We start from the raw sequence: 15,113 nt of genomic DNA on the forward strand, positions 1-15,113 counted from the left end.
GGTTAGAAGACTATGGATAAATCTCTTTATGTCGTTGTTATTAAAAACATTTTAAGAGAAATAAATGATTTTCAATACCCCATGTTTTCTATTAATTTCATTTTGAATGTTTGAACCGACCCAAATGCCATTTAAGTGCACCGTTACACCACTACCTGTTAGTCAGGGCCTTGCGTTTGTTTGTCTTGTATTAGTTTGAATCTTGATAAGAAATAGTTTGATGAAAAATAAACAGGTGTTTAAATTGTTTCAAAATATATTTCTTCGCACCATTCTGTGAAAACACCCTGTGAAAAAGCAAATCTAACTGAATCTGAGTGTCACTGCTAACATGCTAACACATTTCCATCTAAGGACTATTAGGACCATCTTAGCTGATTACGACGTGTGTTCAAAAGCCAAAGCCAGTGTTGATTGTAATAAGCAAAGCTGTGTGCGTGTACAGTGTAAACACGCCGAGCAGCAGGAGCAGAACTGGATTAGACGGTGTTGATGAGCCCGCGGGGACTCGGAGGAGTCTGGGGAAAGTCCCTGAGCACAAGTGCACAGTCAGCAGATCTACATTACACTGCGGTTAATAATGACAGTCTTCTCTTGGCTTTACTGTCGGGCGACACACGGGGACATTCATTAGGGGCTGGTTAGAGATGCACCGATCCAGCTTTTTTGCTTCCGATACCGACACCAATACTGGGGGTTTGGGTGTCTGCCGATATCTGATATTAACTGATACCGAGACTTTCTTAAAGAGACTATGCAAGTTGGCCATTCTATACCCACTACTGTCCCCTCAGGTCATACGTGTAACTGCACATTCGTGCATGACGGCACTTCGGACCCGAAGTAACACCTTTTTGAGTGACAGTGCAGGATTTCAGAGGCATGGCTGGAACATGTCAGGGGAAGAAAATACATGCGTTTAATATTTTTAACTCCATATAGTCCCTTTAAAAGAGGCTTTCTCTGAGTGAAAAAGTGAATGGTCCGCTTATCTCCATTGTGAGATCAATAAAGCCTTATCTTTTCTTGTCATGATGTTACTGATCAATTATATCTATAAATAAACTAAGCAAAAATATTTAACAAGGATCACTGGATTTTCTACACTGTCCTTGGGCCAGGCTATTTCATATTAATATAAACAACTCACATAAAGTGATCAGATCATGACAACTTGTGCAATACAAATATCTTATATCAGTTGGTATTATAGCATTTCATAGACTAAAATACAAACATTTGGCCGCTCTCCAGCAGTGGCTGATATTACATTCTGCTTCTTTAGGTATTTCTGTCATAGTTTCTGACAGAGCCTTGATCGTGGAGTTCGGTAGGCCTAATTGAATTCTCCAGGTTCTTAGCTTCAAAATGACATACAGCATGCCCAAATTCAATCAGGTTGAGTCGGTGAAAGTGTGTTATTAAAGCAGTACAAAATAACTTGTTTACCTAAATAAATGGAGTAATACAAGTGTTAATGGGATGATTGGGGGGTCTTTCATCTCCCCCTGGTGTCTCTGGCTAGAAAACCACAATTGCAACTTCGCTGCCAATGGGTCAGAGGCCCCAATACACACTAATGGCATCACGAAGAAGAAGCTAAGAGGCTAACGGGCAAAGCTAACTGCGGGCTAGTGCCACTTTAAACAATATTTACAGCCAAGTTTGAGTGAAAAAAATGATCTCCATTGTGTAATTGGATGAACAATATCCCTCTGTCCCTTTGTCTTTTCTGTCAGCGTAGTTTTTACTCTCACGGACAATTAATGAGTAAAAAACGCAGGATGCTACGACACCTGCAGTGGCGCTTATGGCCTCTAGGGACATGAGTTACTTAGTACTGCTTTAAAGTGACGAGAGCCAAAACAGGTATTGGTTCAGTATTGGATATTTGTAGCCGATGCCCAATACCACATTTATTTCCAGAATCAGCACCGATATCCGATACCAGAATCGGATCGTGCATTCCTAGGCTCGGTACTCCTGACAACAAAGCAAGTTCAGGTAGATCTAGGGAGAAAGGTCGCTGTACGACTTCACCCCTAAGGCATTAGGCGATGCTCAATGTAGATGACATGTTTACCTGGGCTGGGACATTACCAGACCTTTGTGCTGCAAAATTAAGTATTGATACTTTATCCCGTTTCAATGTGCAGATGTTATTCCTCAAGTATTGTATGAAATTAGGGAGGCACCGATACCACTTTTTCTAAAACCGATACGAGTACGGATACTTGGATTTAAGTACTTGCCGATACCGAATACCGATACGAGTCAAGGCATTTTCTTCAACATTCTTACTTTTTTCACAGCAGATTGGTTTGTAATTAGTTAATTCACTCATGTACATTTCAAGTAAAGTCGGCGACACATTTAAGAGCAGTTATATTAGAATTGTGCTGATGCCATTTATTTATTTTTATTTTCATTCAATATCATTTTTAATTTTTATTGCACTGTCCATTATAGACAGAAAAGCCCATGTCCTAAAGCTCCCAATGCCTGTGCTTTATTCATTTATGTGTTTTTATTTAACAATAGTATTGAGATGTCTCTTTTCGTCTTTACTTCAGCTCCGTGTGGCTTTTCATGTGTTTGTAGTAACTTAGCGAGTAGCTACAGCGTTTTCATTGTTCTGCTGCAGCTCATTGCTCAACATGGACATGCTGCATCTCTTTTATTTGGATTTTCTGAGGACTTTTTAGACGCTAGGTTAGTTTTTCAGAAGAATAAACCCCTGGGCTTAAAACGGCGTCAGAATGGCCAAAACTGCGCTAGCCGCGAGTTAGCAACGTTAGCCTGTATGTTGTCAACACTGCAGACGCTGCATCACTAACAACATTAAACTCTGGTTAAATCCAGCACAGACTCTGATTTAGGGAGTGTCATCTGTAATAAAGTCAGCTCTATGTGGAATATTGGATTTCCACTAAAGAATGCATCCCTATATGAAATGCAATGTTTTAGGTTTACTTTTCTAGTACTTTATCAAAAAGCTGCTGTGGGGACAAAGCTGTTCCTAGGTCCCCAACTGGCGGACCTGGGTCCTGTCCAGACCCCAAAGCCTCTTCATCCTCTCAATACACCGAACATCTAAGGCTGTATTTCTGAACAATTGCAATAACATTTAAGCAAGATAAAATGTAATGGTAAAACTATTGACTCATGAATCAGTTCTGCTATGTAATTAGACAACCTTTTAAGAGCGTATGTCGGGACCCTGGACATTTGTCGAAAGTCACAAAAGTAAAATCTGCGGACCTCGAGCTGATTATTTATAGTGCTTTGTTTTGCAGCTGGGCAAATGAAACTTTTGACCCGATAAGAGCAGCCTAAAGTCCTCTGACATAGGATGTTAGTGGCTACACATTGGGTTGTAGGAATGACCCATTTAATGATTCGTTTCATTCAGTGACAAGCTCCTAAAGACAGTGAGCATTGTCTTGTCTGTATTAAGATGAAAGTGCTTCAGTCTTCAAAGGTTTTGTGAAGAATGGGACAAAACAAGATGATTAATGAGAAAAGGAGATGGAGCTCAGCCCGAGACAGAGGAGGGGAGTATCTAGCAGAGAGAAGTAGACAGTGGGGAGAAGTAGCTGGCTGAATTGTCTGAACACACAGTAAGTGCCGCTAAACCCTGTGGTTGAAATCTGGCTGGAAAAACTTGTTGAGTCCTGTGAACTTTTGGTGATATAATGTTGTTTGCCGTGGTCTGCATGGGGCTGTGGTCACAGTTATGAAATAAAATGAGAGGAAGCTACCGCTTTCCGTGTGTTCACGTTTGGGACGGTTAAATCCCCCATGCTTTTCCTTACATCCAAAAACAGCCTTATAATTCAAACATTTACTGTGACTGGGGTCTATGTTAGAAAAAATAACTTCAATAAATGGAAGATGGCCTTTGGTTTGTGCATTTTGGGCAAAACACTATTACTTTTCATCACATTTTTCCATCTCCTTTTCAGATATATGATTGAACTGATAATACTGTATCACATACGCAACGTATGGTATTGTAACTAAAGCGGAACGTCCCAGCCCAAATGTTCAACTGTAGAGACGATCACTGCTACCCTTACCTATGGGCGGCAGGATTTTGGAAAAATATCCAACAATATCCGACACATTGGAAAGTATTGCAATTGTAATTAGTTTAATACTAACTTTGTTTACTTTATGAGAATTTGAAAAGTGTGACTAAATCAAGAAGTGAACACCTCGATGTCAGCGTTTAACAAGTGTTTGACACACATCGGCAGGCGTAACCTTAGACTTGGAGCTTAGAGTTACCTAAAGGCCCACAGAAAATACTACACCATTGAAACAATTGGGTTGTGTGTTGCTTTGGTGTCACTGAACATGTATTTATTGTGGAACAAACAGATGACCGCCTCAGCTCTGTCCTCGTGTCCTGACAGAGACCGAAACAGGAAGGGAAGAGTCAGGAAGTTCAGACTTTGTTGAATTCTTGGAAAGTCGGACAGTTAAACAAAAAGAAGAGTGAAAAAGTGATAAATCATACAGTTAATATCCTAGCATATGTTTATCAAAATCATCTGTCAAGGGAAAACAACGAAAGAAGTTAGTCAGAAGCAGGACTATATGAGGAAATAATAATGAAGGAATATTGCAACAACTATAGGTGCAATTCCATTTCAACAGAGTTTGGTCTATTAAACTTCAACAAAAAGTTTTTTCATCAAATTGTGTCAAAACAAGACTAATCTATTGGCGATAACGATAAGGCGATGTATTGTATGCACTGCAGTGCGTTATAAACAAACTCCAAGTGTCTCATGGGGAGCAAACTGCAAACTATTGGCGGTGCCAGTAACAAATCGAGTGTCTCGAGACCTGTGGGTTTCCAGTGGTGTCACAGAATGATCATTTCATCACACAGTGGGTCGAGGCGGTCAACAGAAGCCTCGCGCTCATCGGCGTCTGCGCATATCAGCCGCATCTGACTGTACCATCTTTACAGCAGGTAATTGATGTAATTATGAGGTGCATTTTCACAAAACAAGAAGCGTCTTGCAGCTTGTGATTCAGGAGAGAGGAACAGTGACTGAAGGCACTACATTTATTTGAGAATGCTCTGACAACTCCATCAAATGCATTTGAAATTGTGCAGCTCTAATGAAAAGGGCCTTATTGCACAAAATAATCATCCAAAAACTAAATATAAAATGAGGTTGATCGTCACTTCATCTCCTGCTTTTGGAACATTATTGGGGACATTTCTGTGATTGACAGGAGCTCCATGGTAACACTGGTGGGGATTCAGAAGCAAACTGAGCTGAGACAGGCCCAGAAGACACTGACTGAAACCTTAGCATGTCCTCCACTCTGACAACCATCTCCTGCACTCAGGGAGGAGTCCCCGGTGTGTCCAGAAGTGGACACCCAGTGTAATCCTGGCCTTACGTGTTCCATGGAACCGTGACGTTGTCGTGTGTGGAATATCTGTTAGTATAAGGTCCATGACACATTTCCCCAAGGGGACAATGAAGTATATTCGGATCCTGATCCTCTCCCGTCCTCCTGGGGCAACAAGTTCAGGGCAGATTATTTCTGCCAAACGAGCCCTGCAAATCACCATGTAATTAGTTACAAAAGAAAGTGAGCTCAACTCGAGTCTGTGTGAGAACCGTCCCTCACAACACTACATCTCCAAAACATCAGACCCGTAAGACTCCAGTGGAGATTTGATTTGGTTGCACAGCAGTTTTCTTCTTGGCAAGTGTTAACTACTGTATTGACAAAGTATCTTCATTTCACATGGTGGACTTTTAACTCCGAACACACCCATTTCTCCACTTCCCCTCTGGAGCTCTACTTCTACAATGCCTTATGATAGCTCGAAGCAAATGGCTTAAGTCAAGAAGGTAAAAACAATGGCATGAGGTCCATACCATTATCTAATGTGTGAGCTCGAACCTGCCACTACTCTCTACTCTAGCACGTTGTCCGAAGGCATCCAGAGAGGCGATCATGGAGCGAGAACTACAGCGTGCAAAGAGCAGGCTAAGAGTTTTGCTCCAAAGCAAAGCTCCACAACTCAAAGATGAAAGACAGTGAGTCGAATTCCATTTAAATTAGCAACTGGATTGTGTGTTTCAAATAAATATTTCAATGTCGGCTAAATGCCAGATGCACATGAGTGATGCACATGCTTGTGTTACACAAGTCTCTTCGTACTCTGGGAATGGCAAAAGTTCCTGTGGTGCAAAACACCTGCCAGGAAAGCTCTCCAAGGTTTGGCCTTTCTTCTGAACGCCTCAAGAGAAAGACCCAAAAAGACTTTCATTGCAGATATAATAAAGTGTTCACGGAGTCCATGTCTGCATCAAGCTATCCATCTATTTATCAATGTGTCTATCCATCCATCGCCCTTACCTGGCAGAATTTGCTGTGGTTATATTTCTATCTTTTTTACATTGCTGACATTCACACAATCCTCCTCCATCTCTCTATTCTATTTCCTATGCAGTCTATCTGCAAGGCCAGCACAACTAAGTGTAGAAACAAAAAATAGATTTGAAAAATCATCAAACTGCAAAGACGACTAAGGCAGTTCAATGTCCTTCGCTAACAAAATGTCCTGTCTCTTTGGGGACTTTAAAGTTCAAAAGCTGCAGTTTATAGCTCATATTACTTGCTTTGTAGCTCTTATTTCAGTCAATATGCACTTTGAACTGCATCACAATACTTGTCAGAAAAATAGCACTTTGATATTTTCCAAAAAGGCTCAGCTCCAACTTTGGCCTTTCATTTCACTCCCCATCTCTGTAGTGTTTAGCAGCATTACAGTGGCACACACCACAGCTTTCCATTCACACAGCATTATCTACTTAAAGTGTTGCCAGATCAGGCAGGAACACTGGGAGAAGGCTCTCACTCACCTTGTGCCTCTGCAGTTAGCGGCGTGTCTAATGAGTTACATAACACAGCTTTAGGGCCGTGTTGGCCACTGGTCTGTGGCCAGAGGAGAACTTACAAAGCCTGCTTGTACAACAGAGCTCCTGGAGGACTGTTTGGATAGCTGACAGAGCACTGATGGACCAGAGGGAGGTGCTAGGAAGGAGTCAACAACAGAGATAGGCCATGCAGGATTCAGAGGAAACACCTGGTTAAAGGCATTTAGCAATAATGTCCAAAGAGTTACGGTTTGTCTTTGCTCGCAGGTGAGGGTTAAATGCCGTCCCAAATTTGTTGTTTGTTGAGGTGATTAATAAGTCGTAGTCCAAACAAAATCTTAACTTTACGAACCTTCTTCCTAAGCTCCCAAACCTTTGTTTATAACAAAGAGTTTGAAAATGTTTACAATAACTAAAAACATCGTTAACGCAGCACAATGATTTTACCCACAAATGTCTGCAAGCACATCATAATGATACAGCGCTGGGCCCCGTCCCAGGTTGGACTCCCACCTGGACGGGGCCTTTCTGTGTTTAGTTTTCCTGTTCTCCCTGTATCTATGTAGGTTTCCTCCGGGTACTCCAGTTTACCCTACCACGAAAAAAACATGTATAATAGGCCAGGATGAATGACAGTGTGTTTGTGAGAGCGAGTGTGGGATAACAGATGGAAATTAGCCTAAGGCTACGATCCGGCATTGCATGTATCCATGTATGTTCATTAACAAAAAACAAATACAATTTCAAATCAAAATAAATGTGTCAATTATGCACTTCTAGTTGGTGGCTTGAAACGGTTACACTCAGTGGGTCACGTGGCTTCAGTTGCACGGGTCACCTGGGATGGTTAAAAAGACACGGTCATCGTGTTAAGCCACGTCTGACATCTTTACAGACATGTTAGATGTAAATATGAGGCGGATTTTCAGAAAACAAGCAGCGTGTGGTTCAGAGAACGCTCTTGTGGAGCTGAATAGGGAGAGTGTGCATCACTCACACATTTATTTGAGAATGATTCAAACTAAGGATGTTTTTCTGCCAACTCCATAAAATGCCTCTTGCAAATGTGCCGAGGTTTATCTGCAGCTCAACACTTAACTCAACAGAACATGTAGTTAAAGCCTGGTTTTGGAGTCACTATTTATGTTGAAGAAAAGGTTGAGTAAAATGTCATAATAAAAGCTTTAATGCTTAAATGGGCCCAGAGACCACTGTTTAGATCTTGAGCTACAGGTCATGGTCAGAAGGATTAACCTATTGTGCATATTTTAGATGATTCCACATTCCTTCTGATACCGTTCCATTTCTACTGGAAATGCATATTAGATGAACAGTTCTCCCAGATTCTCCATTGAGGGCCCTGCTCTCTGACAGCCAATTACAGGGCTATGTAGAGATCACATGTGAACAATAGAGAAGCACTGTCTCATTCCTGTGCAGACATTCATTTACAACACTAGAACTGGGCTCCACATTCTTCTGGGAACGCATCAATCATTTGTGCTGCTCAAACAGATATCCTCATGCCCATGTTGTCAGGAACGACGTGCTATTTCAAACTCGTATGAAGGACGGGGGCCCAGGATCAATGTAGAATAGTCAGCCAAAAATATTCAATCAAAAGGATGAGTTGGTTTTGATATAAAATAGCCTAAATGTTCATCATTAGGCAGTATTAATAGTCTCTGAATAAAATTGACAATGCTTTCTAATTTTTCAAAGTTCTCAATGCAAAACCAAAAACAAATTGTGGTGCCCTAAAGCAAAAAAAAAACAAATGAAAAAAAAACAAGTAAAACAGCAGTGCAGCGTAGGCCATGTGCTGGTTAAGTGAGAAGCTTCAGAAGTTTGTTTTCCAAACACGGCACATATGATTTGGGCTGCTCCTGGACGATTTAGCTGGACTTCTTTTGGAAACAAAGCTTTTGAGGCGGATTTTGACCAAGACTGGATCTTACGCATTCGTCTGATGCACTGGATCATTTACCACAGCCTGGTCATCAACAGGAGAACATACTACAAAGCAGATTTCATGTGTTTCTGGAGGATGACCTAACAGGTCGTCTACAGTACTCAACCTGCAGTACGGTCGATACCTCAAATACACAGAAAACTTTGATGGGTCGGGTTAGAAAGTGCACAGTTTTTTTTGCCCTCACATTGTCTATACAGAGCATTCTTCTCCATAAATGCCACACATAATCGGCTGTGTTTTGAGGAACATTTGTTGAATGTCTTATGGGGCATCATTAGCATGTTTTGTTTAGATGTGGCCTATGACTTTGATTTCCGCTCCGCACATGCGCGACAGGCTGATGAAAATAATGCAGCAACAGGAAGCAAGGCAAAACTAAAATAACGAGGCGACAGCTTCTCGTTAATCTGAAGCGAGCAACTTCTTGTAGCATTAGGTTCATGACGTGGTAAAAGTAAAGCCTGAAGTTTCTGCCCCTCGTGTCCTGATAAGTGTAGAAGCAAAGGCAAAACAACAGCCTGGTAAGACCAGAAGGATTCCCCTCTATATTTTTGGTGGGTCGGGTTTGATTTACATCAGGTCGGGGCGGGTCAGGTCAGAAAAAAAGCTGACCCGCACATCTCTAGTCTGCAGCCTTCAGTTTAGCGGTTAGTGATGATGACACACATGCGCTCTGTTTCCACGACTGCAACCTGCTAATTATTCTCACCATTAGCTACAAACAATGAGTGTGTGGACACCTGTGGGTCGGGCTGCGTCACGGAATTCTCATTCCATGGCAGAGCGGGTTCGAGTGATCCAAACAAGCCAATCTCCTCCGGGCATCGCCTTACGCATGTGTCCTTATATTCAGTCACGTTGAAATGTAGGATCTTTGCAGCAGGTTTTGGACGGAAACGTGAGGCAGATTTTCATTTTTAAAATGTGTGTGTCACTTTTTATTTTTTTAATGATTCAAAACAAGGATGTTCTTCTGACAATTAACTCCAAAAAATGCCTTTTTGTCCGTTGCGGATTTGCATCTTGTTGCTGATGAAGCTGAAATGTCAGTACCATGATGTTTAAGCAGTTTATATATAGTGCAATGCTCAATTACATGAATAGTAAAACATAAGCTATAGATAAAAATATTAAAATTGCAAATCAAATCGCAATCACAATATCTGCCTGAAAAATCGCTCTTAGGTTTTTGTCAAAATCGTGCAGCCCTACGAACAAGTCAAGAGAATCTGTCAACATGATGCTTAATACCACATCCCTGTGAAATGCTGTGTGTGGCCCTGTCTGTTTCTAAGTTGACTGAAGACTAGTGCCGGTCTACTAGCCTTGTGCCTAAGCTACTTGTGTATCCTGACGTCACTGCCGCGACAGCAGCAAGTGTGTGTACCAGGTCACCCAGGGATTAGAGGAAGTGATGTAACAGCCCACAGCCGGACCCTGACTCAGGCTCTGGGCAGGGAAGGGTTCATCAGAATGAGAGCCAGGGAGCTTTGTTCTTGGACTGCTTTGCTAAAGGAGGTGTTTGGTTGGATGAGGGGAACACACACTTACATAAAGACAAGAAGCCTGAATGTAGAAATAAACATATTGAACCAACGCTCACCTGTTTCAGTGTCAGCATTAGCTTCCGTGAGAATGCCAAGTTAGGGGTGCACTATGCAACGTTTAATAATATAAAAAAAAGTTGCTATTAGTGCATATTTGACCTTTCAGTGACCCAGTGGCTGTATGGGTGGTTAGCTTAGCACCTTTACTTTCCATCCTGGTGGTCTCTATTTAGGGTTTCTGGTAGGTTTTGGAGCACCTTAGGGGCCACTATGCAAAATGTTTCATAGTGCACAAACTGTTTCCACTTAGACCCTTGTGGCGAGAATAACACAATACATTTACAGTAGAAACCATTAGGGTTGCAAATTATTGAAAAGGCTGTGCTAACGATATTTTTTCAAATGTATTTACACTAAATCAGCACTATAACATGTGTAAAATTTAACATCTATAAAGGTCCATGCATTTTTTGTTTTTTGCAATATATTGTGGATTCTTGCAATACAGATACTGCTAATGGTAATATCAAATCTGAATATTCAAGTGTTGATGCTCTTGGTCATCAAACTTTAAAAAAGGGGAAAAAAAAGGGGAAATACATGGCTAAATGGTGGCAGCAATACTGGAGTAAAATTGGGGGGAAAAAGAAAAAAGAAAATGGAAAAATTGTGGTGGGAAATTGGAGGAAAAAAAAGATTTAAAAAATGGGAAAAAACATGTAGATGAATTGGGGAAAAAATATGTAAAATTTGGGAAACAATTTGGAAAATGTCCCCTCCTGGAACCGCCACCTTAACGTAGTGGAGGGGTTTGAGCGCCTGAATGATCCTGGAGCTCTGTTGTCGGGGCTTGGGGCCCCTGGTAGGGTCTCCCATGGCAAACAGGTCCTAGGTGACGGGTCAGAAGCCCCTTATGAAAGACCAACCATGAGGCCGTCCTTCTGTGGACCCACCACCTGCAGCAGGAGCCATAGGGGCTGGTGCAGTGTGATTCACCCGGCAACGGACACGTGGAAGAAAATGGATGGATGGATGAATTTGGAAAATGTCGGGGGAAATTATTTAAAAAAATGGGGGAGGGGGATAAGAAAAACTTGGAAAATGTTTTTCTGTCCTTTTGTGTCTTGGTTGTTTCACCTCAAACATACATTAATATTAAGGAATACATATAATATAACATTATTATTCGGTTTTATGACAATTTAGTATTGGTATTGAAAACAAAGTATCACCTAATATGTTTTTGTGACATTTTGTGCAGCCCTAGAAATCATATAACACAAGTAACAATGAATTACAGCATGATGAATTGCTAAAATTTAGTATAGTGGGGCAGAAAACTCAAAATGTCAATAGTCCCACAGCACCACGGACTCGTCAGCACTCCCACAGAGGTCTAGAACGCTTTATTCTAAAAACAATGAAACCCACCAATTCAAACTGTGCTTGTGCTTGCGCGCCGTACTGCTCCCATTGAAAGAGCCAACAGGAAGAAAAAAAAGAGAGAGGGCTGACGTCTGCTGTTTAGACCCCCGTGTTCATCTGCTCTCAGTCTGAGATCAATTACAGGACACAAGTCAGACTAAACTCCTGACGTGACGGAGCAGGACACACTTCACATCTGCAACATCTGCAGCATCGCCACAAGGAGAGAAAACTGCTTTTGCAACCATGGCAAAAAAGCTACAACTGTGCCAGTGATCAAAAACATACTACAAATAGCAAATTCCAATTCTAACCACTGATTATTACACATGTGCTTCTTGTGCCTTTTGTCAGTGTTCTTTACGTGGCCCAAGAGTGGAGAACCAAACGTCACAAGCTCCAATACTCTTGGTGTTACTTTTAAAAGTAACATGTTACGTTGCAGCTCCATCAATAATGAACATCTTTACCTTCATTTGCTCGTCATGTTTTCCGACGCACACGGCTCCATTTCACAAGCCGAGCCGTCGAAGCTACACCACAAACAGCAGCAGTGCACAAATAACACCATAAACCCCATCTGAGCCCAACAAATGTTTCTGTCCTGACAAACGAGACAGCAGAAGCATCAGCATGGACCACCTTTACACGGCAGAGTTTGAACAAACTGGCCTTCACAGAGAGATCAACAAACACAGATTATAGATTACTTTAGAGGAAAGGTGAGACAGAGAGGCGACTGTGTTGAAAAAGTAACTCATATATATTACTTATGCATGCACAAACTAATGCATTATGGTAAAGGTGCTTTATATGTCATCATATAACAACTGTACAATGAAATGTGTCGTTTTTCATTTGCAACACCCAGGGACCCACCTTTTGCGTTGTTGTCACCCCTAACACTGACTGCTATAGGGCTATTGTTGTAATGCCACAACAACTACGAAGAAACAACCACTACTGGGTCAAAGGATTACTCACAATCAAATTGGCCTTTTTTTTTCTATCAACATTCACTGCAAAGAACAAACGGGTCAGCTATGATCAAAGTGTCAAGAAATTAACACTTAAAGGAACAGGCCATACTGAAATATGTTCTGAGCTTAGACGAGTTGATGCGTATCTGTCTGGTCATTGTGCGTGCGCTCAGTCACGCACAAAGACCAAAGATGTTGTTAGCATTTGGCCTCTCCCAGCATATTCCTATAGCTCCAAACGGGGGTGAAGTTGGAAGCTACCACGCTCTTCCACGGGCACGAAAACCAGACAGGTAGGCAACAAACTGGTCTACACTCAGGTAAGAACATATGTCAGTATGTAAAAACGGTGGCCTGTTCCTTTAACATTTGTTGGTGTCACTTCTGCTCATATATTACACTGAACTGCCATGGTTTGGCCCTTTCAAACAGCACAGTTAGAGAAACAGAAAACCACAGTAAAACTTTAAATTGCCATCACTCCTTTAATAATCCACAGCTCTGCTTCATTTGACCTGCAGCTGAAGCAGAGAAACATGTGAAAAACAATTTCATCTTCATGTTTGACTTTTTGTTTATTATTCTCCCCTAATATAAGGCTTTCTTTGTCTAAATGCAAATGTGTTACATCAAACGACATTGCAACAGGTGGTGACGCCACTTTAGCAGATAAATATGCAGATAACCATAATGTAGATTATCTGTCACATAATAATCATCTATTTGGATATATGAGTCAGGAAAAGTCACGAAAAACATCACTCTTTCCTCCAAGAGATCGTCAAACTTGCAATTTCAACTTTCGATTACAGCCAATTTTTCAACAGTGACGGCACCTTAGTTTTGGAGTTTGGAAAAGAGCACTTACACCCTAAAATATCTTCAATTACACATGAAATACAATAACACGCAACTTACTTTGGGTTAAAACAAAATGCACTACTTTCATAATTTTTGTGCAAAAAAAAAAAAAATGCACAGAGACAATACTGCGCTCACAAATGTATCGCATGCAATGTATAGAACATAGTAAGTCAACATAGTAATTATCGTGACAGCCCTACTTCAACCCATAATAAGCAATTTAAGCTTGTGTGCAAGTCTGTCAGACCAAAGACCCCTGTGATGAATCCATATTTTACGATATACGATGATGCGGCCTCTTACGATACGAATATTGCGATAATCATAATGTGGCGATATATTATTGCAAGATTTTAAGTTATACCAGAGATCATGATATAGCCCTGCGAACTATGAACCAACACGAGCAGACGCTCCCACACCAGTCTCCAGCCCATTATGTAATTCTGTTTCTCCCAATGCACTCCACCATGTATCCCGAATAAAAGCACGATACCACCGATAACTGCTTCAAAATGACACGGACACACAGCACTTTCCAGCTCTCAGGTGTTGTGTTATTAGCATCGATCAGCAGTTACCTGGTTGAGATCCTGGTCGGTCAGGAGATGCAGCTCTCGGGGCTTGAAACAGTTCTGACACTTGCTCTTGTTGAAGAAGTTCGCTTGGAATTTCCGACACGGGTTCTCCTTGGCGGTAGACATGATGATTTCACCTCTTTGTGCGCTTTGGATCGGCAGCACTTTCATCGAAAAGAAGAGGCGACCCCGGGGCGGCTGGCTGGTTTCCTGCGCTTCTCTCCTACTGCCCCAACTTTGAGAACGCTCGTTGCATTTTAGGGCAAAAGATCGTGTAGAAACCTTCCGTTTTTGTAAGGCTTATCGCATCAACTTCGCTGCATCCCGGGTGATACTTCCCAGTGCTGGTTTAGCTGCCATTAAAGCAGCCCTCCATGGCCTGCGACCACAAAGCGGAAAGTGGCTAATATCGCGTTAGCTCCTCCGCACAGTGGGCTTCCCAAATCAATAAGGTGGTGTCGTAAGACTTAAAAACAACATTTGCACGCCTTGATCGGTTTCCAGCTCCACGGGGAAAGCCTCCACCGAGTAACAGTAAACTCCCATGTGATGTGAAAGGGGGACCGAGCTCCGTGCAGTCAGACCAGCAGAAAAGATAACAGCGCTTTTTATCCCAGCGGTCAGCCCATGCGAACTTCACCCAGCGCTGCTTCACCCCAGTGCTAGGCTACGGCTAGCACAGTTAGCTAGCCCGTAAGTAGCTAAAGGGAAGCTAAAGGGGGAAAAGCACAGGCGTCTTCAAGGTAAGAATAAAAAATGAAATGGTCCCAGATTCCCGTTTGTATGTCCCGGGTGTGAGCTGTACTTGCAGGGGAGGCTGTGCGCAG

The 15,113-nt window shown here is 41.9% G+C and overlaps 1 protein-coding gene across 1 annotated transcript in view; it reads right to left on the bottom strand.

Annotated features, from left to right (window-relative positions):
* Positions 1-15,104, bottom strand: part of LOC306979209 (myosin phosphatase Rho interacting protein) — a 69,784-nt gene extending 54,680 nt beyond the window's left edge. The window contains exon 1 of the mRNA XM_079578064.1: positions 14,290-15,104. Coding sequence (XP_079434190.1) covers positions 14,290-14,457 — 168 coding nt within the window. The 5' untranslated portion in view covers positions 14,458-15,104. The remainder of the gene's footprint in view (positions 1-14,289) is intronic.
* Between the last annotated feature and the right edge of the window lie 9 nt (positions 15,105-15,113).

Source organism: Gobius niger (assembly GCF_951799975.1).
Source record: "Gobius niger genome assembly, chromosome: 19".
Lineage (NCBI taxonomy): Eukaryota > Metazoa > Chordata > Actinopteri > Gobiiformes > Gobiidae > Gobius > Gobius niger.